At 39.9% G+C, this 27,797-nt stretch overlaps 2 protein-coding genes across 5 annotated transcripts in view; one reads left to right on the top strand and one right to left on the bottom strand.

Moving 5' to 3' along the window:
• The window catches only part of PI4KA (phosphatidylinositol 4-kinase alpha), a 94,931-nt gene that overhangs the window by 22,550 nt on the left and 44,584 nt on the right, over nt 1-27,797 (bottom strand). For all 3 annotated transcript variants that reach the window (XM_050923977.1, XM_050923976.1, XM_050923978.1), the window contains 15 exons: nt 15,465-15,573; nt 14,652-14,788; nt 13,298-13,431; nt 11,579-11,661; nt 10,188-10,258; nt 9,960-10,084; nt 8,977-9,058; nt 8,197-8,280; nt 7,745-7,834; nt 6,254-6,373; nt 3,775-3,867; nt 3,178-3,334; nt 2,182-2,309; nt 974-1,132; nt 576-727 (listed from right to left, as the gene is read on the bottom strand). In XM_050923977.1, coding sequence (XP_050779934.1) covers nt 576-727; nt 974-1,132; nt 2,182-2,309; nt 3,178-3,334; nt 3,775-3,867; nt 6,254-6,373; nt 7,745-7,834; nt 8,197-8,280; nt 8,977-9,058; nt 9,960-10,084; nt 10,188-10,258; nt 11,579-11,661; nt 13,298-13,431; nt 14,652-14,788; nt 15,465-15,573 — 1,724 coding nt within the window. The remainder of the gene's footprint in view (nt 1-575; nt 728-973; nt 1,133-2,181; nt 2,310-3,177; nt 3,335-3,774; nt 3,868-6,253; nt 6,374-7,744; nt 7,835-8,196; nt 8,281-8,976; nt 9,059-9,959; nt 10,085-10,187; nt 10,259-11,578; nt 11,662-13,297; nt 13,432-14,651; nt 14,789-15,464; nt 15,574-27,797) is intronic.
• SERPIND1 (serpin family D member 1) lies at nt 16,107-27,393 on the top strand. 2 transcript variants are annotated; one of them, XM_050923994.1, is made up of 5 exons: nt 16,107-16,668; nt 18,873-19,762; nt 23,126-23,399; nt 25,267-25,411; nt 26,263-27,393. In XM_050923994.1, the coding sequence occupies exons 2-5, from the start codon at nt 18,889-18,891 to the stop codon at nt 26,452-26,454; spliced, it is 1,485 nt and encodes a 494-aa protein (XP_050779951.1). In that variant the 5' UTR covers nt 16,107-16,668; nt 18,873-18,888; the 3' UTR covers nt 26,455-27,393. The 2 variants fall into 2 exon arrangements, with proteins under 2 accessions (XP_050779951.1, XP_050779950.1); XM_050923993.1 differs by lacking the exon at nt 16,107-16,668 and having other exon boundaries at nt 18,819-19,762.

Here is a 27,797-nt window from a genome sequence, read left to right as displayed (position 1 = left end):
ACATAAAGGCTGCCCATTTGTTTTGTTGGAACGAAGGCAGCACTAGTCAAAAATAGGGCTTTATTGCATCATCTTTTTATGGTGGTGATGCAGGATGAATTATCTGAAGAGATTCAACAGAGCCAGATCTCTCTCAGACAATCTGAACAAACTGCATTTCCTTCACCATCAACCTGTTCCTGAAACTACAGCTGGAAAACAATTGGACATGAAAAACTTCAAGCTAGTAATCCAGAAAAATGGATACAAAGGCTCTGCCAAATGATCTCCGGGGTGATACATGAATTACACCAGAGACTGATGCAAAACGCCTCATATTTGAGGTAAAAAAAAAACAAAACAACAAACTTTCAGAAGTGCCTAGAATGACTTAAGAAGCTAAGTCAAACTGACTTTTAATGGACTTAGCCTCCTGCGTGCTTGAGTCACTTCTGAAAATGGGACTTAGCCTACTATGTCATTCTAAGCACTTCAGAAAGTTTTATCCTTTGAAACAAAGGACAAGTCCTATACTCGGCATTTAGCTCTTCGTCATCCTACCCCATGCTCCTTCTAAGAGAATAAACATCACTCACTTGAAACGGGGTCCAATAGCAGCCACGTGTCGGTTCAAACTGCTCTTTGCCCCTCCAATATTCAGAGACAGGGATCGCTGCAACAGGCTGGAGAAGATCTCAACCTGATCAGAACTGCAGTACTTGGCTATTTCAAATCTCTGCACCAGAAACTGAGGAAATAAAAAACAAACGAAAAATGTAGCTCAACAAAACCAGAACCCACCTTGCATTTCTCCCATTCTTATGCACCTCTGCAAACATGAAAATGTCGCCCGATACTAGGCACAAAAGTACTACAACCGTGAACAGTGCTACTGGTCCAAAGGCACAGAGCGGCTCATTCTTGGTGCCTGGTGCCTGCATCCTCCCAACCCATCATTATCCGAAGTGTAACACTGCAGAAACGGGGTACTTGCATCTATCCAGATGTAATGTGGTGTGACCTCTGGAGGGCAAGGCCGTGGCTGACTCTCTTCTGAAGCAGCTAATGGATCTGCTTCTTTCTGCTCAGCGGAAAACAGGCCAAATTTCTGCTCCACTGTCATTTGCCAGGCTCCTGCCATTTCTCGCATGAACTGTGAAAACAAAGATTAGTGTTTGTTGCTCTGAGTGTGTTTACTTGTTTGCAGGATCTAACCTCCTTCTTTGCATTAGCATGGAGCTCACTAGATCTGAACACCCCACAACATCTGAAACTTTGAAACTCATCAGAAAGGTATGGGGCTGATCATAGCTCCCTGCACATATTGGGAACTTCTTCCTAAATTACCTGAGAAAAAGTTCTGGTTCTCAGTCATTGTAGCTGTTTTGACATGCAGTAGTTTCAGCATTTCACTGGCTGCCACTACACTGAAGAGTTACCATGCCATTACTGCTAGATTTAGTCACATTTCAAGAAGTACAATTGTTTAGCCCGTTACAGGAAAATAATAGCTCTTAAAAAACGTATCCTGTCATTCAAGGTATTAATGCCAGAAACAAATGGCATTGCTAGCCAAGTTCCTTTCACTCCTCAAAAGAGGTGTTATGGCAAAACAAGAGAAAGGAAAACTCAAGCCTGGTCTATGTACAAAAGTTGTATCAGTTTCTTAAATTGGTGCAAAACAGTTCTACAGACACTCTTATTTCAGTTTAAACCAGATTTATTTAAGATAAACTGAAATCAGATACTTTGAAACCAAAATAAGAGTGTTCATACTGGAGTTTGCAACAGTTTAATTACATTGGTTTAAAAACCTAATTAAGTTAAACTGGTGCAATTTCTGTGTGCAGATAAGACATGAGCCTGAAGGTACATATCTAGAGTCTGTAATTAATGCTACATAAGAGAAAACTGCCAGCACATCTAGCTTAATCATCCACGTATTCTGAAAGTGAAAAAGCTTCTCAACTGAACTGGCTGAAAGTACAGCAAGCGATGTGTAAATAAAATCCACCTCCAGCTGTACATCTGGAGAGTGAGATTATCCATGATAACATCAACTCATTAGCACACTGGGAAATCTTGACTCAAGAAATCAGTTGTACTTAACATGCCTATTTTGCACAGATTTATTTTAAATGAGATTTTACTCCTCTCTTTTTTCTTGAAGAAAAACCTAAATCACTGAATGAAGCTCCCTACCGGTACTTCTATTCCATTCTTAGCAGCAAGTAGCCACTCCCAGCAAGCAATTGCTGTTTCCATGCCATGTTCAGTAAACATTCGCAGGGGGCCCCAGCACAAGTGATGCAGGAGCTGAGGGTCACAGTCTGAAAATAAACATTGATACAGATTTCTTTGACAGAGAAAATAGGAAATAGTTTTCAAGTCAGCAGGAAATTGGTCTGCACAATTTGTGACAATCAACTCCAGACAAATAACATCTAGCTGTGACTTCAAGAGGTTTTTCCTGAATTAAATTTACTGGAGAGAACACTGTTCTGCTTCAGTTTATACTCATTGGGTTTGTGTACAGTAACTCCTCACTTAAAGTCATTCCGCTTAACATTGTTTCGTTGTTACATTGCTGATTAGGGAGCACACTCATTTAAAAAGTTGTGCAATAATCCACTCTTACGTTGTTTGGCTGCCCGCTTTCTCCACAGCTGTGGAGTTTTGGAGGCAGAAGGGAGTGGGGAGGAGCGAGGACTTGGTGCGTAGGCTTCCCCTCCCTTCCCTGACTCCCGGCAGCAAGGCAGCTGATTGCCCTGGGCAGAAGAGAGGGGAGAGGAGCGATAGGTGGGACTTCCCCCTCCCTCCCCTACTCGGCAATCAGCTGGCTTGGAGTTTAGAAAGGAGGGGAGGGAGAGGGGAGGAGCCGGGACACAGCGAGCAAAGTAAAGAGGGAGGAGGGGTGGGGGGAGAAGAGGTGGGTCAACGGTGGGGGCTTGGGGTAAGGAGTGGAGTGGGCAGGCTGAAGGTTGAACCCCCAGCCTCTGGAACCTAACCCCCCCATTTACATTAATTCTTATGGGGAAATTGGATTCGCTTACATTGTTTCACTTAAAGTTGCATTTTTCAGGAACATAATTACAACATTAAAAGAGGAGTTACTGGATATTGCATCCATAATTGTAGTTTAGTGCTAAGAGCATCAGCACTCAGAAGTAGAAAATAAAGTTCCATTTGTTTTATTACCTTTGCTACTTATTAGCATTGCAGTCAACATAAACATGGCCTGAGTGTAGCGTTCAGGCTGGCTTGGTTCTAGTGCATCATTTAGCTGCTTGATCATCAGTTTATTCAGGTCAGATATCCGACCTGTAGCATTTGAGAAATGAATCATTCCAGCCACCTGTAAAACATATTGCTTTGGTCAATGGTGATGAGAAAAATCTCTACATGGCTGACATTGTTTTTTACTGTTTGGTACATGCTGGAGTCTAGGTGTATTCACAGCTCAGCATGGAGAGCCAATGCAGGCCTTGATATTACATCTTGCTAACATTACTGAGTACACACAAAGAGGAACGAGGGCTTTATTTGCAATTGAAATATCAAAAAATCTTTACAGAACCAGAAGTGAAATGATCTCCTCAATGAGCTATGTGTATTATGCCCTAAACCTACAAAAGATGATGTTCATCACAGTCCTTGTTTAGACATACAAGATGATGCTTTCAAATGGAGGATTAAGTAGACTACAACTATAATAGCAAAGAGGCAAGTACGTCTTAGAAAAGCAACATGCCCACTTGGGAAATTCCATGAGTTCAGGAAAAATTCTATAGTTACCTCTCCGGCATAGCGATTGCGCAAGTTAAGAGAAGACATAAAGTTGGAGTAATCTTTCTTCACACAGGCTGGTCTCTCAGTTAGCTGGGTTGCCTATAAACAACAGTTGTAATTGGTATCAACTGTTACTATACAAAAACTGTGTTATCCATATACGCTGTCTGGACTTTTAAACAGATCATCCATTCAGTGTCAAAAACCTGAGAACATTAACAAGTGGAATATTACCATGGCTACCAGAACACTATCAAAGAGCATATAGGTTGATCTCCCTAATACTGCATTACGCTGGTGTTAAAGAGCAAATAAATGAACCAGTGGTGACAAAGCTCCTTCCCCAACATTTGTTGCCACATAGGGCTTGGCTGGATCAGGAGTTCAGGTATAGGCAGGGCTCTACCAAATTCACAGCCATGAAAAACACATCATGGAACATGAAATCTGGTCTCCCCCCATGAAATCTGTTTTTTGGTATGCTTTTACCCTATACTATACAGATTTCATACCATGCCACCCTTCTTCTGCACTGCTGCCTTCAGTGCTGTGCAGCCGGACAGTGGTGGCTGCTGACTAAGGGCCCAGCTCTGCATGCAGCAGCTGCCATTCTCTAGCTGCCCTGGTCTGAAGACAGCACCACCACCACCAGCAGCAGCAGCATAGAAGTAAGGGTAGCAGTACCACAACACCCCCCCCCAATAACCTTGTGACACCTCCCCCCACAACTCCTTTTGGGGTCAGGACCCCTACAATTACAACACTGTGAAATTTCAGATTTAAATAACTATAATCATGAAATTTATGATTTTTAAAATCCTATGACCATGAAATAGACCAACATGGATTGTGAATTTGGTAGGGCCCTAGGTGTATGGAAGAGCAGCATTCATGAGGCTGTGACTCCTCTTCTGATGAATAGAGTGGAAGAGGGGGAAAGGGGCAAGGAGCACGCAGAACCATGGCTCAGCCCTTCTCGTGTGCCAGTTTGCAGAGCTGTGCAAAGGAGGGAGCATTCTGCCTCTGACAATAAAATGTCATGTTCTCACCGTCCCCCTACCTCTTCGCATAACACAAGGGCTCCTGAGAAACATGACTCTGAGGGTATGGCAGCGCTTTGAAGTTTCAAGTGTGGTTGCAGCGCCAGCGCTGGGAGAGAGCTCTCCCAGCGCTGCACGTACTCCACATCCTCTACGGGTGTAGCTTGCAGCGCTGGGAGCCGCACTCCCAGCGCTGCGGCACTGTTTACACTGAGGCTTTACAGCGCTGTATCTTGCAGCGCTCAGGGGGATTTTTTTTCACACTTCTGAGCGCGAAAGTTGCAGCGCTGTAAAGCGCCAGTGTAGCCATGGCCCAAGTCACTACTCTGTTTGGGATCTCCTGAGGGAGCTCACTTGTGCCCTAAACTCAGGACAACAAGTCGTGATACAGCCAGCATTTCAGAACTACAGTACTTGTATTGCAATTTCAAAACAAATAAGCAAAAATATAATTACGTCTCTATATTCCCCTTCTCAAAAGGGCCAAAATTCCTATGGATTACAAATCAGTGGGATTAGCTAGATGCAATCAGGCAAGGATAATTTAATTTCTATTTTAAAATCACCATCCTCATATTGAGTCTTATCAGAAAATCCACATGGCTCAGCAAGAACACTGAAAATCCAGTATTCAGCTAATAACACTCTTCTGCAATCCTGCCTCGTGGCTTGCTCAGTTCACTGGCAGGTAGATTAACTTGTGACAACTATTACACGCTTCGAATGTCATGCCTGTGTAATAACCAAGCAGTGAACCAAGGTCCAAAGTAATAAAACAAGAGATGAGGAAAAGACCGTCAGCTTCTCTCATTAACAATGAAGGAGTTTTATTTTTATTTTGATATACTTAGTCACTCAGATCATCATTAAAGGAAGAATTTCATGTATTGATTTGAGAAAGTATACCGTCACCGTCAGAGTATAAACATCTAATGCAGCTTAACAGTACACGTGAAGTAGTGTAATGTAACAAAGTCCACATACGTATACGCACATGGGCAGTACCTGCCATCAATGGAAAACACGCAGTAAAAGAACATGTTTTGGGGTGGAAATGTAACAACATTCATTCAATGCCACTTGGCTGACTTTGTGCTGTTATTCTGGGAAGCATCACCATTTGCCTTTTCAGATATACAACCACAAGTAATTATATAAATGGAAATACTCTATCATTTAAAAATGACATATGTAATACTAAACTCTTGCTAAAAGTACATCAAAGACTTTAATATAGAGTTTTGTACTTAAAAGACACAAGATTTACAGTTTAACTTGTTGTATCGCTTACCTCCCAACCATTCAAAGTAGGAAGAACACAGTTAGAAGACACAATCCCCTTCATTTCAAATCAAGGGATGCTCCAGAGTTGGCACCTGGTATGTTATTTGTGATATGCATGACTTACAGCATATAGGATTACTTTGTTGATGTCTGATACTCACCCCCAGGGTAGTGTTTTGTCTGTTGTAGCCTGCAAAGTGCAGAATGCTTTCTGTAGCCATAGCCAGCCCGGTGTGCTGAGACAAGCCTGATACCCAATTTTGATGTTTGTTTAGGTACTCCTAAGAGACAAGGAATTAAATTCTTCTGAAGAGGACTGTAATTTTCAAGAGCAGCTAGCTCATTTCAAGTATTACACATATTGAATTACCAAAAGATTTATTATACGCACATCTGACAATCTATTTAGTTAGGTTTAGTCCTTGTTTTCCTTTTCAAATATTGCTCCCTCAGCACTAGGAAAGCAGGACTTTTGTTCCTAAGACATTAGGCCTTGTGAAAAATCTCATTCCAGAAACCTAAAATAAAGAGATTTTTCTTTCTTTTGTACAGGGGATAAAGCAAATCTAATACGGATCTAAAGTTTGAAGAAAAGATCATAATTTTGAAAACCAAGCACAAATGTTCTGCAAGAAGATAAATTTTAGACTCCATGTAAGATGAAGTGAGGTAGAAACACTAACTGTCTCGATCTGCTAGAAATGAGTGGACACTATTTTTTCAATCTTCTTCTTTTACAGGAGGGAATACAAATGTCACAGGTAGATCTGGAATACTATAGATTATTCTTGAGCCTCTCCAGAAACTGCCACATCAGTGCTGAGGGAGGAAGAGAGGTAGCAGAAAGCAGGTTACTCTAGAAACTCTAACTTGCACTAAAGATTAACCCCTACCTCCCAACACAGGGTTAACAGACATGTTATTCGACTCCCATGCTACCATGACTTTTTTTGATTTTATCAAATATACCACAGCACATTTACTGGTATCCTACAAATGATAAATAATTAAAATTAAGCTGTAATTGAGTAAATAAATTAAAGTACATTTTGTGACACATTCTCTGATTTGTGTTTGTGCAAACACATTCTGCTGAGCTCAACAAAGTCCTTACTTGCTAAGTCACAAAATTCAGTAGTTTACCATGGTCTTGTAAGTTAGCATGATTCTACTGTATTTGAAAGAGAATTAAAAATCTGAGAAAACCTTCTCTCTCTAATAGCAAAGCAGCAAAGATCTTGTGTTCTGATCACCTGCTGAGAATTTTAAAATACATGAATTTTTATGCACATTAGTCAGAACTTATCACTCTCATAACACTGAATCAGAGAGTAATTAAACCTCCACAACATTCTGCATTCTTAATATAGAATCAAAGGTGAACAGAATGGCTGACATTCTGAACATTAATTTGAATAACTTAGCAAAGGTATTGTTTCAAGATTACTTTAGAAACAAAATTAAAATGATACTGATTTTAATGATGCTTCCATTATTGGGGGGAGGGGAGGGAAATAGGAATCAGAATAGCCAAAACGTTACAAAATAAGTATAAATGCATTTAGTCGAATGATACTGTTATTTTAAGGTATGTGAACTTTGTATTTTTCTGAGGATCATAAATTATTTCTTCACAAATTCAAGTTAGTTACCTGAAGGTGGGATTTTGTGACAGAAGGAGCCCATTTCATTGCTTCTTGAAGAATCATCCCACAGCGTGCAGCAAAGTCCTTCACTATACTCTAGGAAAAGTGCATTGACATACCAGTCAGCCAGCCAATAATTCACAAACAGCATTGTGCTTACTGGCATAGTAAGCAACATTAAGGGCACCAGCAAGAGACAGTTCAAGAGACTTTTAATAACATTAAGATATTGAAGGCTATTTACAAAGTGTGTTCTGGGACGCAGAGAACTGTTATGCTTAGTAAGGTGCAATTCTGAAACAGGGAAATTCAGAATGAACTTCGAATGTCTGGTAGCTAAATTACAGCACATGAGCCTTACCTTAGAAGGCACCTTCAAAACAAGACTGTTCAGAGTGGCTGACTGAGACAAGTCAATTATACTACTTTTTGCCATCAAATCAAGAGACACCACTTACCTCTCTGGATTCATATGTATCAGGGACAGTGATTCTATATGGGGTGTCTGGAATGTCATAGTATGGTTGGTCCTTGTGAATGTCCTAAAATAAAGTATGTTAAAGTCTCAATAAAAAGCAATTCACCCATGTCTGATGGACTTGTTCACTACAGATACACTTTTTGCTTTGTTAAGTCAGTTTGCTAATGACAATATCCATCCCACAAAGCAGACTTTTGCATTTTGGGTTTGTTTTCAACATGACCATAACTATAAACTATGTTATGGTTTAAAAAGAAACATTAGAAAATAAATAAAATAATACTTCTATAGCACTTTTCCTTCTTCAAAACACTTCGTATACAATAATGCATTAATCCTAAATTAAAATAATCAAACAAGACTGCACACTTCTCACCTCACATAGGAATTCTGAGTTTTAACTGATCATTAATGTTTGTAACATATTTATGATCTTTGGATTTAAGGTGATTTCAGAAATGTAAGGTACTATGAAAGGTGTCTTTTCTTGGATATTACTGAGCAACCTGAAACTCTAAATAAGCAGATCTTCAGGCAAAACCGTTATCGTTGTGAAATGAATAATTTAACTCAAAGAAAAAAAAAGGGGGAACAGTACACCACTTAGCCACTTCATTGCTGAATGATGTATAAGATATGTTTTGCAAACATGCACCTTCAGTTGTATCTGGTATCTCTGTTCCACTGTTATGAAAAGTTTGGTCAATATACATGCACTTTCTATCAGCAATAAAACGGTTAATTAGAAAGTCCTCACCGCACTAAGAGAGAGTGACAGTGTCTGGAGGATATCTAACATGGTCTTCAGCACAGTTCCACTCCACAGTAAATGAGGGAACCTAAAATAAAAGAAGTTCACACTGAATAGGCAGAGGTGAAAAAAATTATGCCTTCACCAAAAGGCGCAGAAGATACACAAAGAGCAATGTATCTATGCGTAAACCTATACCAAACATAAGGAATTAAGCTGATCACGGCTTACAACAGATTGGAGTTGTCAAAAGCTCTCTTTGAAGGCAGACTCTAAGAGGGGAGATTTCCAAGGGCATAGAGGCAATCAGGTACACAACTCCCACAAAGTCAAGGCAATAACGTCAGGCTAGACTACTTCAGCTCTGTATCACTCAAGTGTGCCAAGGAGGAAAGGAAAGGGAACTAAAGAGCAGATTACCATTTTAACCTACATTTTGTTTAGTTCTTGATTTTGGGTATTTTCTGTCACCACACATACTAACAAGGTTTCAGAGTAGCAGCCGTGTTAGTCTGTATCCACAAAAAGAACAGGAGTACTTGTGGCACCTTAGAGACTATGCTGAAATAAATTTGTTAGTCTCTAAGGTGCCACTAGTACTCCTGTTCTTTTCACACATACTAAATGCACTATACCTTACTGGCCAGCAGAGGGCTCTGATGGCTTTGTTGAATTACACACAGCATGATAAAGCAGAGTATATTTTTGCATGTATTTAACTTCTGCGACATGATCATCTTGTGTGGATACCAGAAAGAGGATTGCAATAGTAACTAAGCAAGGATTTCAGAACCAGGATAACATTTTCGTAACCCTCTAGGCCTTTTTTATTCATCAGAAATTTTCATCTTTGCTATATACAAAATGATTGTTCAACAGAACTGGCAGTCATGAAATCTAAATGAATGCCCTATTCAATTGCTTTCTTCTTCTTGATAACCCAGTAGTCAGTGTGAAAAAGGTAATATTGCAGGGATGTCTATACTCACTTATCTACAAGACCAGATAAGTATTTGTCTGCAACCCTCCTGATTCTCTTGTGAATGTGGTTAAAATTCACTAGCAGAAAGTGAGCATGTCTCTCCAGCTCCTCTTCATTCTCTTTAGTTTTGGCCTAGATGTTCCAAAGAGAAGCATGACACATTTGTGTTTTTAAAATGACTTTCATAAAATGAACACACACTTTACACTGTCCTTCTCCTTCCCACATAGCTTACTTTATCAGCCATCATTGTAAGGAAAGCGTCAAACACCTTATCTGCAACAGCTATCACACACTGCATCATCCCTGGAGAAGAATCAAGAAAAATGTTGTGCTCTGTTATAAGAAATAAATTTTCCTTGGATACTGCACCATTAACAGTTAAACATGTTTATTTGGACTCAGCCAACACTGAATCAAGCTGCTTTACCATTCTAAATAGTATCAGGGGGTGGCCAAGTTAGTCTGATTTCACAAAAACAACAAGGAGTCTGGTGGCACCTTAAAGACTAACAGATTTATTTGGGCATAAGCTTTTGTGGGTAAAAAACTACTTCAGATGCATGGAGTGAAAATTACAGATGCACGCATTATATATTGACACATGAAGTGAAGGGAGTTACCTCACAAGTGGAGAACCACTTATTCTAACAGTGTTCATTCCAGCAAGAGCAAGGTGCTTTTTTAAAGCTGAAAATAAGCCACCACCAGTTGAAAGTAGCATTTCAGTACTTATATGCCATAGCTCTGCAGAATAGTCACTTTGTTTATCAATAGAATATCTCAAAATTAAAACATGAATAGTTTAGCTATTTGGTAAGAGTGATTTCTACAGGTTATACTGTATTTTAAACAGGGGGCATTTATACTCAAGGGACTCTTCCTACATATTTGCTACCTTACACTTGCTGCAGTTCTATGTAATCTCAGTGGGGTCTGGGGAGGAAGCGTAATTGCAATCACATTTGCATACTAAATTAGAGCTATTAATAATCCAACAACAAAGTGTCGATAGGACCAAGTATCAACTTCAGAAGTTTCTGAAAAAAGCACTTGGGCAGAGTTGCCGCAAAACCTCACTCTGAATACAAATGTTTGGCAATGGTTTTGATTCAATGGGCTACCCAAAACAAGTTGAGAACCAGAGAATAGTTCCATAAACTGCAATCAAACCTCTTTATGCAGATAGTGACAAGTGACCATAATGCTGTTTCATCAGTGAAATTTTCATGGAGAAAACTGTCCTGTCTGATTCAGTCCTCTTCCCCTCATGGTTTTCAGCTAGTATCAGCTGCTAGCATAAACTTTAAGCAAATAAAAATCATCCAACACAATCTGTAGGAAATTTGACTGAAACACTGAGTATACCTACTCCATTCGGCTATATTTATCAGGACATATCTCCCTGAGTATGCACATACTGCACTGACTCAAGTAAAAACTTAATGACCAAACTATTCTAAACATAAAGGTAACTAGAAATTCTCTAAGGCTTTGTCTGTACTGGCAACTGAACAATAATGCAGGTTCACTTAAAATTGACCTAATTCCGTTAATTTTGTTCTAAAAGATACTAGCCAGACCAATTTTACTCTCTCAGGTAGCATATAGCCTAGGTAATCTTACCAGATTTGTCTTTTTGAATAGCTTTATCCTCAAAATAGCAAAACATCACTTGGAAGCGATCTTGGTCTGTTGAACGTAATACCCTAGGAGGATAATAATTTAACATATCACACAAAACTAAACATGGAAACCATGCCTCATCCCTACAATGCAGTGATTCTCAAACTTTAGCAATCCAAGGACCCCCATTTGGATTTAAAATTTTTCAGGGACCCCCAAGCCTCCCTGCTCAGCCCCTTGCCCTGTCCCCTTCCCCGAGTCCCCACTCCAGCCCCAACCTCTCTCTGAGGCCTCATCCCCGCTCACTCCATTCTCCCTCCTTCCATTGCTCACTCTCCTGCACCCTCACTCACTTTCACCAGGCTTGGGCAGGGAATTTTGGTGCTGGAGGGGATGCAGGCTCTGGAGGGAGTTTGGGTGTGGGTTCTGAGAGGGAGTTTGGGTGGAGAAGGGAGTTTGGTGTGGGCTCTGGGCTGGGGTGTGGGGTGTTCCCGGCCAATGGGAGCAGTGGAGTTGGTGCTCAGGGTGGGGCAGCACAAGGATACCCCCTGCCCCCACCCGTGGCCGTAGGGATATGTCAGCGGCTTCTGGGCGTGGTGCGGAGCCACGGCAATTAGGAAGCCTGCCTTAGCCCTGCTGAGCCACCAGATTTTTAGCATTCAGAAAGCACTGGGAGGAAGGGGGGAGGAATTGAGGGAGAGAGGGGGAGGAGTCAATCAGCAGGGCCCACAGACACCCTGGGATACCCTTGGGGACCCCAGTTTAAGAAATATTGCTATAGTACATACCCACACATCAAAAAACCCAATTACAGTAAGATTTAACACCTGAACATTTGGGTCTGTTTTCAGTTAACAAGGGTTTAGGGAAAACATTTTTTGCTACTAGGTAAACAATTCGCATTGTTGTTAGAAGTGGAAAAACTTGCACAAAGTTCACCAATTTAGTGAGTTAGTTCTGGTGTATTTCTACAAACAAACAGTGACCCCACTCTTTACATGCTGCATTTGCTCAATATGGCAATGCCTACCAGTATTTAAAAGACTACTTACAAAATGTCTGAAAGGCTTTTGTGAATAAAAATATTTGTCCTTAAGTTGTATGCCTGTTTGGCATTAAACAATAGCAGTTGTTCCCACCTTCTCCAGTAAGAGCCCTCTTTAGCTCTCACCCACACTCATTCTTTGATAGCAGTCATTAGGAATTTTGTATCAATTTTGCCAGTGTCCATTCCTGTGTATTTTTATTTGCAATGCCGAAATGCACCAGTCAAGAGCAACAATTGTATATTGCATCTACTGATTCCACAACCATGATAACTATGAAGCTTCATGGATGAGATTCTGTGCTATGCCTCCAAGAGGTTTAGCACAGGACTCGAAGTTCAGGGAAGAGGGAGCTGAGGATGTTTTAAACTTGCAAGAGGTTCCTCGAAAAGCTGCATTATGGCGGTTTTCATTGTTCCTGCACCAGGAGTTTGAGGCTTTTGGGATCGCTTTATGTCACTGCAGCCCTTTTGCCTGCCACAAAGGGGCCTGGGCAGAGATAAAGATTTCACTCCATGGGTGAAATCCTGGCCCCACTGAAGTCAATTACAAAACTCCCATTGACTCAAACAGAATCAGAATTTCACCCTATGCTGTCCAAGTCTGACTGAAGAGTTCATGAAATGCCAGAAACCAAAGATTACAAAACCAACCTGCAGTAATAAAAATATACCTCATGTACTCTAGACGGTAAACAGACAGTAGATAGGTAGACATGGCGAAGTCCAGCTTATTGATCAGAGCAGACACTTCTGGAGGAGGATCCAAGAGATTTATGATGGTGCTCCGTAACTCATTCAGTTCAGCCTAAACGTAAGCAACTTCAGAATAAGAAGAGACAGCCAACGTGGTGGCACTGTCTTTATTTGCATTCTGAAAAGGTTTAATTTAGGTTACACTACTGATTATACCATGCCTTTAAAAAGAAAAAGCCTTCACACTGTCATTTGCATCCAAGTAAAGAAGAGATAAAAAAGGCACGTAGCACTTATTGGTGGCACACAGTGAAGTACTGGAATAGTGCATACGATGCATTAGTGCGGCAGCAGGAAACATCAGTGCTCTTACTCAGAAGAGGTCAAGTTCAAGAAATACAGCTCACAGTTCATTAAAAGTGAGGGACAAACTGTCTGCTGGAGTAACGAATTAAGTTATACCAGCAAAGAATTTGGCTCTCAGTTTTACCCTTGTCATTCATCCTTGACTTTTTTTTCATCTTACACTGTAAACCTGGGGGCCCTGCTCAGCCTGCTGCCAGCCTGGATGGACGGAACCCTGGGCCAGCAGCGGGGCTGGTGGCCAGGACTGGTGGCTGGAACCCCAGACAGGCAGCGGGCCGAGCCGCTCAGCCCATTGCCAGTCTGGGGTTCCAGCCGCCCATCTGCACAGCCCGCTACCAGTCTGGGGTTCCAGGCGCTGGCCCCTGTAAATGTAAAATGTATTACTGGCATGCGAAACCTTAAATTACCGCGAATAAATGAAGACTTGGCACACCACTTCTGAAACGTTGCCAACCCTGGTTGTAAACAATAACACACGTTTTTCTGTTACAGTCTATCATGAAAATACAGGGAGAGAAAAGTGGACAAGTACCAAGCCATAGGCAATGGCAAAAGATGAAGGCTCAGCTGGGAGCCACTTTAATAGAGAGAACTACAGAATGTCATTTTATTCCAAAACCAAATTCATCCCATCATTGTTCTGCAGACTTCATCTGCCAGACACAAAAGGAGAAAACACAAAATCATCATTAGGTTTCCCTTCCCACAAAGACCTGATTTCTGTATTTAGCCAACAGAGGATTGTTGCTGCTAACAAAAACACACTTGTACTACTTAATACTCTTGCTTTTTGTTCTGTTAAGTCATGCACAGCTTACAGGATGCAGCAGTGCATTTGAAAAGCTATTATTTAATGAAGGGAGTCAGTGAAAACATTATATTGTTGTTCTAAACAGCATATACTGGTTACTATTCAATATATTATTTAAAGCCTGAAGGAGCATAATGGAAGAAACTGTTTCTTACAGAAGTCACAGTGTCATTTTTCATCGCAGAGTTATACTGAAGGACAGATCGAAGAGGTTCTTTGCTGGGAAACGTAAGTAGTGGAGACTTAGTGGCTATCTCACATACCCCTTCATACCATTCTTCTGGCCAAAGACCTGTAGTAGAAATTTGGAGGGGCATGGAGGGGAGAGAAAGACAAACCATGTATAGGAGAAACATCCTAATATACTCCCATTATATTGTGTCAACTGATCTGGCTACTATAGAAACCTAAAATTAGTTTAGTGGTTTATCTACTGATCCTCAGTTGGTTATTGCCAACCTATATTAAGATTCAATCCGTGAAAATAAGTATCACCAAGTTTTGTGCTACCTCTTTAAACCATCTTCTCACACATTCAGGTATGCACATTCAAACTAATGACCCACTTTCCAAGCACGTAATAAACCTGGTCAGACGACTGCAGGTGAAGCCTCTCAACGTATAAGCAGTTTCTACTTTGCCTGTGTGTCATCCCTGACCGTCCCATGCTAGATCACAGCCATCACACACTTATATTTTCACATAGAGTCCACTTGTGAACTGAGGATGTAAACAATAATAAATTGTACATTTCTGTAGTCTAGTACAAGGCAAAGTACAGCACTTCGGACACAATGCAATCTGTCATCAGAGGAGTGCCTGGTAAGACACCTGCCTTGTGGTTCGTTCCCAGTTACCTCTGGTCCTTCTAGATCTCTACAGTCTGTGCTAAACAGCTGATTTGCAAACTAAATAAACCCAAGTCTCTCGAAACATCAATGCATCTTTCCCACCAGACGTTTTACTACCTGATCCCTCTACAGCAAATCCCATAAGCACCGAATACAGCCAAAAGTCACGGAAGAGCTTCTGTAACCTGGGTTTGGCCTCCTTGATGGGTGGCAAACGTCTGGTGAGCTAACATGAAAAGGAGAAAATAATTAGGGGATTTCAATATTTAATCACTTATTAAGAATCAGTCAATACAGCCTCATATTCTCATGTTATTTTAGCATTTCAGAATTTAGTTTCTATATCTGTTTCAAAATATTAATAAAAATCATGCAGTTACTGTTAAAATTACTGAGATTGTAAGAATAGTCATTTGATTGTGTTGCACTGCCTTAGCAATACTAATTTTCAAAGCTGATTAAATAACATCTCACTTTCTGCTACAGATGAAATATTGTAGCGCTATAGACTAACTATAAGACAAAATATAATTTGGAGTTGCAGAACATGTGACCTGAGGATTAAATGCAGATTCTGATCACCACCTCCTGCAAGCTGTAAGGTGAGGACAATGCTGTTCAACTTACTTTATTGCTGATTAACTCGAACAAGCAGCAATTTCTATTCATCTATCAAAGTATTACTAGAATTGTTTATTATTATTTGTTTTGTAGTAGTACCTAGGAGACCCAACCAGGGATCAAGCACTACATACATCCACACACATTCCCACAAAAAATAGTCCCTGCCTCAGGGAACTTACAATCTAAGAAGAGACAAGACCAACAGGTGGATACAACAAACAGATAGGGAGAAGAAAGTCACCATGAAAATTATGACCAGTGTAATGAACAGCAGTCACTTTTGAGTGACTGACTTTGAAACCTTAATCATATTATTTTAACTTTGTTTTGTGTGTGTCATATGTATATATACAGTGCACAGCTATAGAAAGAACTACCTAGTTACATCATTCAAAAGTATACACATTCTTGCACACAATTTTTGAGGAAAATCTTTCACATCCTGCAAGCCCACGGACACAGAGCAAAAGCAAGGAAGCACTCCAAAAAACCATAAAAACCTCAACAAATCACTTGGCAGAGACTACTAAGCAAGTAGAGGGGTTTTGGCTGACAAGGCAAATTGAGCAGTGTTTGATTTAGAGCCTGTTTACTTTGGGAGATATACAATTTACTAGCATCAAAGTTCAGATTTAAACTCAGCAATTCGCTTTATTCTAGCTATTCAACGTATTCCTCTCTACACAGTGGCTTGGAGGTAAGGAACATTACTATCGTTTCAGCTGGATTTGAAATTTTAAAAATATATTTCAGTAGTGGGGGAGAATGCTTTGCCCATTATACAATGAGGGTAAACAATACATTAGTCTATGGAAAAGGTGAGAATATAAAACTAGGAACCACAGACAGCATTGTCTTTCATTAGTGATTATTGCACAGAAGTGGTTTGCCAGAGAAGTACCTTAATCTCTAACAAGTATGGAACAAAAACGTAGCAGCCAGTCACTTTAAAAATAATGATAATAAAAAAGGTGAGCGATTAAGACAATGATATTTCACTCACTATTTAGCACAGGTTTTGGTACTGTTCTGTTCTAAGTCCTTAAGGATTAAATAATGTTCAGTTTCAATCTAGAATATTCATCTCAAATGGTTTTAAGGTTCCCAGTGCAAAGATAATTCATTTTCATTCTTTATGTATATCAACAGACAGGAAAAGGAGAGACTGATATATTACCTGGATGCCACAAAAATGTTTAAATATTTCTCTTCCCATCTCCCTCTTAGTTCTCTATTTCATTGTTTAAGAACAGCTTCACATTCTCTTAGAAATCTTCTTCCAAGGTTCCCCCCCCCCCACTCCTTGTTTTGTTTTGTTTTTTTAACATTTTGTCTGTTTTAGATAAGGGTCTTTGAAAGTCAAACTCAGGATTTCTAAACCAGTTTCCCATGGTTACACAAATTACCTCAGATTTTGTTAAAATTAATTCTCTCTCTTGTTCCAGTTAGGATTTATTTTAGTTAAAAGTAAATGTTTAGAACCTGCAATGTAGGACAGTACCATTGAATGCCACTATTTCAAACTGCTTTCACCCCTTACTGTCACAGAATAGCATATTATCAAATCCTTGCATTCCCTCCTTGGTTGATATCACAGCAGCGAATTACAGCTTTTGCATGTATTTTAGGTCACTAACCAAGACAATCAATATGATCATGTGCTTAAATATCTAGGGACTGTTTCTGGGAGCTGGGGGTACCCAGCATCTTCGCAAGCCAGGTCTCTAGTCTCTTCACACAATATTTAAGCCCAGTTCTTGATTTTAAAGCCATAAGGCCAAATTCTACCCTCTGAGACATTCATGCTGCTCAGTGGGATCAACAGGAGTTGCATGCATATAACTGAGGAACAATCTTCCATTAAGAAAAACAGGTTCTACCAAAGCACCTTCCTGAGGAAGTAACTGAGGCTAATTTCATTTAAATTTGATCCTAAACCCTTCTTTCTAAGAAAAACATTGGCAATTCTAGTAATTACAAAAGCTATTGCTGCTCTAGTTTTAATTAGAGATCTCACCTTTGGAAAAGGAGTCTCATATATTGTATAATCCTACACAAAAATCAAATAAATAATAGATACAATGCCCAGAAAACCAAATATTAAAACCAAACAATTCCCTCAAAAATCTAGGCAAAAATTAAAAAAAGGGTAAATGATTAAGTGGACTGGAACCGAAAAGCCTACACAATTAAGGAACCAAGCACCTCAATATGGCCCTGACTTGGCAGAGTTACATGCATGTCCCAAGTGTACGAATCTCAGTAAATAAAGTGCATGTGTCTTGTGAGATTGTGCTATATCCATAGATCTCCTTTATTCCAGCCTCATTCAATTTCATCCTTTCAAAGGAACTGCCTATAAAAATTGCATTTGGTTTATGTTTAAAGTATGTTTTACAAATATAGAGCATTTGTCTCATCTTTTCTTTGCATCTCTCTGATGTGCTCTAAACTAATGATTTCCTACTAAACTCAAGCATTTGGAAACTTTTGTTCATCAGACTTCAGCCTTTTTAATTGTTTTTTAAACACACATACTCTTACAGCTTAAAGTTTTATAATATACAAGAGACCTGGGCATTTTAATAGATGGCTAATTGTGTGTAAAACAAGCTGGAAAGCAATGGCACTTTCTCCAATGACAGAAATCAACTGCTGTTTAACTAACTTGAAGGTCTCAGACCAGGATAGGTCCAGGCTTGAGATATTATATAAGCATGAATTAATTATACTAGGCACCACTAAAATGGGAAGGCTATCACACACCAAAAAAATCATTGTAGGAGCCAGCCAACTATCCAATGTAGGACTCAACATTAAACAACCTACTGAAGAAAAGGGCAACCTCTTAAAACTCAGGTACTATACGGGTTTCTCACTATGATATATTGTGTCTTCCAGCTTCTGACCTGTCACAATGAAGCTCCTATTTCATTTGTTTGTTCTCTCTTTCATCATAACATCTGCATTTTGTGGGATCAAAGACTTTAATAAGCACTTTGAAAGTGTTAATCAAGCTATAAATCCCCATGCGCCCCATGAAAATGAAACCCAGGATATGCCTAATTTTCCACCAGAGTTCCACAAGGAAAATACTATAACCAATGACTTGATTGCTGAGGAAGAAGAAGAGGAAGACTATCTAGACTGGGAAAAGATACTTGAGGAGGATTATTATGGTGACATAATTGATGCTTCTCCATATCCCTATATGGTTGCTGAAATTCCCCAAGGAAATATTCTTGAGCTATTCCATGGTAAAACCAGAATCCAGCGTCTCAACATCCTCAATGCAAACTTTGGCTTCAACCTTTATCGGAGTCTGAACGACAGAGCCAATTCTTCAGATAACATTCTAATGGCTCCTGTTGGTATTTCCACTGCAATGGCTATGATTTCATTAGGGCTGAAGGGACAAACACACCAGGAAGTATTCTCAGTTCTAGGCTTCAGAGATTTCATTAACGCCAGCTCCAAGTATGAGATTACGACAATTCACAACCTCTTCCGTAAACTAACTCACCGGCTCTTCAGACGCAATTTTGGTTACACACTGCGATCGGTGAATGATCTTTATATTCGGAAGCAATTTTCTATTATGGATGATTTCAGAAACAACATGAAAAATTATTACTTTGCTGAGGCTCAATCATCTGACTTCTCAGATCCTGCCTTCATCACTAAAACCAACGAGCGCATCCTGAAACTGACCAAAGGATTAATAAAAGAAGCTCTGGTGAACATCAACCCCACAACACTGATGATGATTCTCAACTGTATTTACTTTAAAGGTAAAAAAATCGTAATTTCAATTTTCAGCAATGGGTTAATTTACGTTTTACAGCACATATCAATCTGAGGAACCAAGAATGAATCAAAACCCCGGACCAGTGCTTCTCAAAGCTGATCTGCCGCTTGTTCAGGAAAAGCCCCTGGTGGTCCAGGCCAGTTTGTTTATCTGCTGCATCTGCAGGTTCGGCTGATCACGGCTCTCACTGGCCACGGTTCGCCGTCCCAGGCCAATGGGGCCTATGGGAAGCGGCGCGGGCCGAGGGACGTGCTGGCCGCTCCTTCCCGCAACCCCCGCTGGCCTGGAACGGCGAACTGCGGCCAGTGGGAGACATGATCAGCTGAACCTGCGGACGTGGCAGGTAAACAAACTGGCCCGGACCACCAGGGGATTTCCCTGAACAAGCGACAGACCAGCTTTGAGAAGCACTGCCCTAGACTACAACTTAGGCCACAATAATTGTTTTTATTTCATAGCCCCACTGGGTACTAAGAATTTGTATCTATTATTACTACTACTACTACTACAATGGATCATGACCCCACTGCGTTAGGCACTTTACAACACAGAACAAAATGATGTCCCTGCCCCAAGGAGCTTACAATCCAAATACAATACAAAGAGGCAATCGATGGATACAACAATAACCTCAGGAAAAACAGTCACAGCTGAGGGACTCTATGCAAAATTATTCTTACAGGAAGGATCACTGCAGTGTGTGTGATAAGTAAATGGTCAAATTCAGTCCTACTGTAAGGTGCAATTCCACTGACTTCAGAGGAGATACAGCTGGGCTGAATTCAGTCCAACACATTTATAAAGAGGTTTAAAGTATTCAGAATCCAGAGAATCAGCCAGGGTCAAAGATTCTGAGCTTAACGTATACACAGTGTGATCTGTACCCAGAGTCTACTCAAGGGCCTGACAACAGTTATTAGCTTAACAAAAGTGATCTTCTAATAAAAGGTAGAGCAGAACAGCATTTATAACAGCATTCGTTTGATTAGGATACTTTGGGTGAACAAGTGGGTGGTGGTTTTGCAAGGTGGTCTCTTGTAAGGTTTTTAATTATGGGTAGAGCTGGTAGTGCTGCCTGGAGTTAAACTGCCCGAAACATCACATTATAAGACATTGTTTTCAGTTTCTGATAACTTTCAGCCCAAACAGTTAAAGTTTGGCAAATATGCTGTTTTGGCCATGTTAAAAATACTGGGACTGGTGCAGGGGAGGGGCAGAGAGGGAAAAGAATGGTATGAAGAACCTGGGAAGAGGGTCTGGGAATGAGTGGGAAAGACTAAGATTAGACGGAGTGGAGGGAAGGGAGGAAGAGACTGGGGCAAATGGCCAGTGGGGAAAGAGACAGGAATGGGGCAAGGAGTCAGTTGAGACAGACAAGACTCATCACACCCACCCTACCCTCTTTACATGGGTGCCTATATAGTGGGAAACTGACTAAGTTTCTACATAGCTGGTTTTTAAACCCCTTTAAAAAGGTGTAGCAGAAGTCTGGGGATATTTTTGAGACTTCTTTCTTAAGCCCTATCCTGAAGTTTGTGCATTCACACCCTGGCCCTTTAGTGAACCCACCATCCTGTATTAGGTCAGCAAGTTATCATGCCTTTGCTAGAATGAGTCTTAGGGTTAGCACACTACTTCCCTTTGACATCCCCCTGTCCTTTAAAAAATAATCTGAAAAAAAAAATCTTCATCCTCCCAAAAGGTGATTATTCTAAATCTAACTACTACTGGCTCAATACTTCCTGTTTTTTCCCCTCTGAGACCCATCCACCTCAGGGGCGTTTTTTTTTTTTTTTTTATTGAACTGTATTGCAGCTTCTTTCATACAATTTTTGTTGTCTTAAAATATTCCAAAATGTTAGACATTCTATAACTAATGGTACAAACCCACAGATGGGGAGGAGCTACAGAAAAAGGTATTAGTATAAATATTAGAACACATAACTTAAGTAATGATGCCTGTTGCACAACGCATTATTACTCTGCAGATAAAAATTAAGCATGCAGTCCCAGGTTTTCTCTGGCATGTGACTACACACTTTGGGATGAAAGGTGAGGCATCTGATCCTCTCCACATTACTAGCCAACCAAAAGCAATCACAATGGCAGACTTATCCAAGCCTTTCTAGGTGAAGATCAAAGGTGACAGCCAGACTTTCTTAATCAAATGGGACGCATGTTATAGAAAATGTGTTTAGTGGGTGGAATTGCAGGAATGAAATTAAGATACCAAATTCCTAACACTGCCCACAATTATAGGGTTATTAAAAAGGTTATCCAGTATTAGCTCCTCCATGCACTTACTGTTGCGCTCTACACTTATTTGCTCACTCACATCTAATATCCCTGATTTTAAAAGGAGATGCCAACAGCCAAAATAAATGTAATATATAAAATTCTAACTGTGTCCGTCCATCTACACAGAAACAAGGCTAACTCCTTCCAGAGCCATCATTATGAACACATTACATTAAAAAAGCAGATAATCAACTACATTCTTTTAATGTAGCATCTTCACTGGACTATTAATGCATACTTGGCACCCTCAGAGTGTCTTCACGCAGCCCTGATCCAAATCCCATGAACCTCAATAGGAAGACTTCCTCTGACTTTAAACGGGAGTTGGATCAGGTCCTTTGGGTCTGATCCTGCCACTGCTGAACTTCCTCAGCTTCACCAGAGTCAAGAGTGAGCAGCACCTCACAGAACTGGGTAGTCTACCTCCAGTGATGGTCCGGGCAGTGGCAGATTTGTTGAAACGTTTTCAGTTGAATGAAGTCAAAGCTTTGAAATACAAAACATAAATGTTTTGTTTCACATGGAAATTAAAATTTAGCTGTATTTAGTTACGCTGATGAAACAGCATAATAGAAGATGAATTTTAATTTTGAGCAGAATTACACTGATCTGCAAACATCAACAGCAGATCTTTTAAATCTTCTGATCTGCACAACTTCTCAGAGAATTATGTTTTCTCACAGGTATCTTTGAAATGATTTCCACTTTATATTTTAGAGTGATTTCTGAGACCAGCATGTGCATTAGAATTCCTTTAAATGTGTACAGCAAAGTCAGACAAACATCTAACTGGTCATCTACACACACTTGCAAATCATGTGCTTACATTTTTACGTGTTCATGTTTTGAAAAATAGCCCTTTACGTCTAAGTTGCCACAATGAATTCCCTCTTAATCCAGCCACAACTTAAAACGATCAGCCAGGCTACATTTTGCAATGATATTTGCAAACAAGTCTTCATCACTAAAATTATATTTTAACATCTTTCATTTACAAAACTATAATTATCTATAGAAATAAGGATGAGGTTTTCTGCTATATTAACAGGAACTTGGGAAAACAAGTTTCCAGTGGAAATGACAAACAAACGGACCTTCCGACTGAATGAGAAAGAAACAATAAAGGTTCCTATGATGCAGACCAAAGGAAACTTCCTGGCTGCTGCAGACCATGAGCTAGACTGTGGTGTGCTCCAGCTGCCATACGTGGGGAACATCAGCATGCTGATTGTGCTTCCAAACAAACTATCTGGCATGAAAACACTGGAGAAGCGACTGACTCCTCAGGTGGTGGAGAAATGGCAAAATAGCATGACAAACAGGTAAAATAAATCTCGTCAAACAAGCTTGATATAGTTTCTTAAATTGAAAAAGTAACAGTGTTGACATAACAGACTTCTGGGAAATATTTAACTTAGTACTGCACTACATTCAGGTTTAAAAAACTTAGCACTATAAAAAATCAATGCAATCTATATTAAATAGATTAAAACCTGGTTAAATGTTAGATCTCAAAGAGTAATTGTAAGGGGGAAAATCATCCAGTGGGAGAATTCCCAGTGGGATCCCACAAGGATCTGTTCTTGACCCAATGCTATTCAATCTCTATCAATGATCAGGAAGAAAACAAAATAGCAGGTGGCAGAGCTTACAAATTACATAAAAATTGGTGTGTGATAAATAATACCGACAAATGTATTCTACAGAATTATCTGGATCACATGCTAAGCTGGGTTCATTTGAACAATATGCATTTTAATATAATTAAACGCAAGGTTATACATCCAGCAACCAACAATGTAAGTCATAGTTACAGGAAGGGGGGACTATTTTCGAAAGCAGTGACCTAGAAAAGGACTAGAGAGTCATAACAGATAACCCACTGAACATAAATTTGTAGTGCTTTGTAGTGGGTAAGAAAGCAAGTGTGATACTTGGATGTATATGCAGGGGAATGTAGAGTAGAGCAGAGCTTGTACAGTATGTTACCACCATATAAAGCATTAGTGAGACCATTACCGGAACATTGTGTCCATTTTTGGTGTTGACGCTTCATAAAGATGTTGACAAAATGGAAAGCGTTCGGAAGGGACACAAGAATGACCTGCCCTACAAGAAACTCAATCTATTCAGCTTAAAGAGAAGGTCAAGAAGTGATCTGATTGCAGTCTATAGCTACCTATATGGAGAGATTTCCGATTGCAGATGGCTCTTCAATCTAGTGGACAAAGGCATATATGAGATTCAATGGTGGAGAGCTCAAACTGGACAAGTTCAGAGTAAAAAAGAGGCACATTTTTTCCACAGTGAGGGTAATTAATCATTGGAACAACCTACCTAGAGATGTGGTGGATTCTACATCACTTGAAGTCTTTAAAGCAAGACTGGATGTCTTTCTAAAGGATACTGTCTAGCTCAGGGGTTCTCAAACTTCACCATGACCCTTTTCTGACAACAAAAAATGACTACATGACCTCAAGAGGAGCAACTGAAGCCTGAGCCTGCCAGAGCCTTGCCACTCCAGGGACGGGGGGAAACACCAAGACCCACTGCCCTCTGGCTTTTGCTTCAGCCTCAGGTGCAGGGGCTCGGGCTTTGGCCCTGGGCCCCAGCAAGTCTAAGCCAGTCCCCCAACTTTGGGGTCCCAACCCACAGTTTGGGAACCGCTAGTCTAGCTCATCCAGAAGTAATGGGCTTGATGCAGGAATAACTTGGCAAAACTCTATGTTCTGTGTTATGTGGGAGGTCAGACTAGATGATCATAATTGTTCCTTCTGGCCTTATAATCTATGAATAAACAATGAACTCTCTCTTTTTTAAAAAACAAATACCTCTGTTGTATGTATTTGGTAAACCTCTAACGTATTGTGCCAGGCAGTTCCATAACAGATAGGTATTATAAGCATATGCAACTATGTCATCTGAACAGGACTATGTACTGTAGAAATACAACTGATGTTAAGCCTTTTAAGTATTATAAGCATGTAATACATTAATAGTTTTTTTACCTTAGATTTAGAGAAAACTGCTTAGACAGACCTTTTAGAAAGTTAAGCCTGGGAGAACAGAGAGCAGGACTCCTGTATATGTCAGTGTCCTGCCTGCTTGATAAGAAGGGAATTGACATGCATAGTTAAGGGATGTAATGTATATTTCTCTAAGACCTTTAATGTTTCTGCTTCTTACTAGAACAAGAGAGGTAGTTCTGCCTAAATTTAAGCTGGAGAAGAGCTATGACCTGACTGATTATCTGAAATCCATGGGAATAGAAATACTGTTTGACAACAATGGCGACTATTCTGGAATATCAGATGAGAAAGTCATCATTGATATGGTAATTTTCCCCCTTCTACACTCATTTTTCCTACTTATTAATTCCTGTCATCTGAAGTGTGTCAATAAAGCACTATAATTCACAGCTTAGTTACGCAAGTATCAATATTCCTGCCTCTCCTGGAACATAGGGGGTCTGTTTTTCCATACTTAGTGAAAGACCAGTGGCTCTCAATCTTCCCAGACTATTGTACCCCTTTCAGGAGTCTGATTTGTCTTGTGTACCCCCCATGCTTCAGCTCACTTAAAAACCACTTGCTTACAAATCAGACATAAAAATACACGTATCACAGCACTTTCTTACTGAAAAAATGGTTACTTTCTCATTTTTACCATATTATTATAAAATAAATCAATTGCAATATAAATATTGTACTTACATTTCAGTGTATAGTATATAGAGTAGTACAAACAAGTCAGTCTGTGTGAAATTTTAGTTTGTACTGACTTCGATAGTGCTTTTTATGTAGCCTATAGTAAAACTAGACAAAATATCGAGAAGAGTTGAAGTAGCACCTGGAAGACTTGTGTGTACCCCCAGGGGTAAACATGCCCTTGGTTGCGAACCAGTGGTGGTAGACTATATACATTATGAAAATTAAATCTCTGGAAGGGGTTAAGTCATGACCAGTCAGGAAAGGTTATTTGGCAAAGCCGGAGGACTGATGCAACATAGGAACTACCAGTGAAAACACAAGAAAGCCATGTGCAGGATAGGAAAGATGTGATGTTGTCATTAAAGTTCACCATTCTTTCAGCAAATTAATTCTAGTGCAATTCACCTAAGACAAAATACTAAGACTTCAAAGTCTAACCAAAGGGATTCTGCATTTTCTGTCCCATTTTTTACAGTTCAATCATCAAGGCACGATTACTGTGAACGAGGAAGGCACAGAGGCTGCAGCTGTGACCACGGTAGGGTTCATGCCCCTTTCCACCCAGATTCGTTTCGTCGTTGACCGCCCCTTTCTGTTTCTCATCTACGAGCATCGCACCAACTGCCTGCTGTTCATGGGCAGAGTCGCCAACCCCAGCAAGTTTTAAAAACAGAGGAGTGCTCTCATATCCAGGTTGTATGATTACATTTTAGTACAGCTATTTTTGAAAGGAAGTTTTTAATTGTCACATTAGTCAGAGGTTACTGTCATTACACATGACTCACCATTTATCAGTGGAAAATGCAATATATACAAGACTATTCATGTATATACACATCAATATATATAAGAATGGACTCACAGGAGTAGATGATTTGACTGCAATTTATAAAGATTAATGCCAGGCACTGATACATCTATATTAAAATCTCGTAAAGAAACCTACATGGTGTTATATTCAATGTATTGAACTTCACCAGCAAATAAAACATTAGACCAGGATTTTTAAAAGCGGCTGTCAACAGTTAAATTTCTTAAATCTGTATTTAAACACTTACAAACAGGCAAGCCTAAGAAAGTTCTGAACACCTTGCAGTTCTGGTACCTAAATATAGAATGAGAGATCTAACTTTAGGTACCCATTTTGAAAATCTTGCCCTCAGAGCCTGATTCTGCCCTCTGATATCTCAAATTCAGCCTAGAGGAAACTGGCACAATTCCCAGGGAAGTCCCAGTCGAACCCAACAGCAATCTAAATGGAGGTATAAATAGTGAAGTAGAGAAACTTGTACTGATTTCACATTCAACAGGTTTATAAAACATGAAACTTACAAACCAATGAAGCAGAACAGAGGGACTGTAGGAAAAGTAAGGTACCATTAGGTCTGGTTTTGATTTCATACCAGTTCTACATTGGCATGGCACCAATGATTTCAATACAGTTACGCCTGATTTCCAGTGTGAAGTCAGAGTCAGGCCAAATGGGTAATTTATACCACTGTAAACTGTCACCAAATTTAGCCAATTGTGTATAGACACATCTGTGGGGGGCATAAGGTCCATAACACAGCTTATATACAAAAAGGCTTTGATATAAATTAAGTAGACAGGGAAAAACTCCCTCCCCTACATACCCTCAATACCCGAAGTCCTACATTTTCTAACACATTTTATTTTCTCCTTTTTTCCTTTAAACAGTAAACTTTTATATAAATGAAGCATTTAGGCAGAAAATAGGGGCTCTAAAGCTCACCTCATGCTCAATCTAATGCAATTTAGTGTGAAAAACTTGATAAAAATAATAAACTATTGGTAACTTTTTCAGACTTTACAGTAGGAACATAAACACCGTCTAATTATTCTCATCATCCACGTAGACGCAATGTACTTCCATTCTAAAATGCTACTGTTTGACAGGAGGAACAAATTTACACTTTTTCTACCAACTGTCAAGATAAGTACACTGACAACACATGTATTCACATTTCAAACCTCCCCTTTTCTCTGTGC

The sequence above is a fragment of the Gopherus flavomarginatus genome, chromosome 15 (assembly GCF_025201925.1).
Source record: "Gopherus flavomarginatus isolate rGopFla2 chromosome 15, rGopFla2.mat.asm, whole genome shotgun sequence".
NCBI lineage: Eukaryota > Metazoa > Chordata > Testudines > Testudinidae > Gopherus > Gopherus flavomarginatus.
This window is presented reverse-complemented; position numbering and strand designations above follow the sequence as displayed.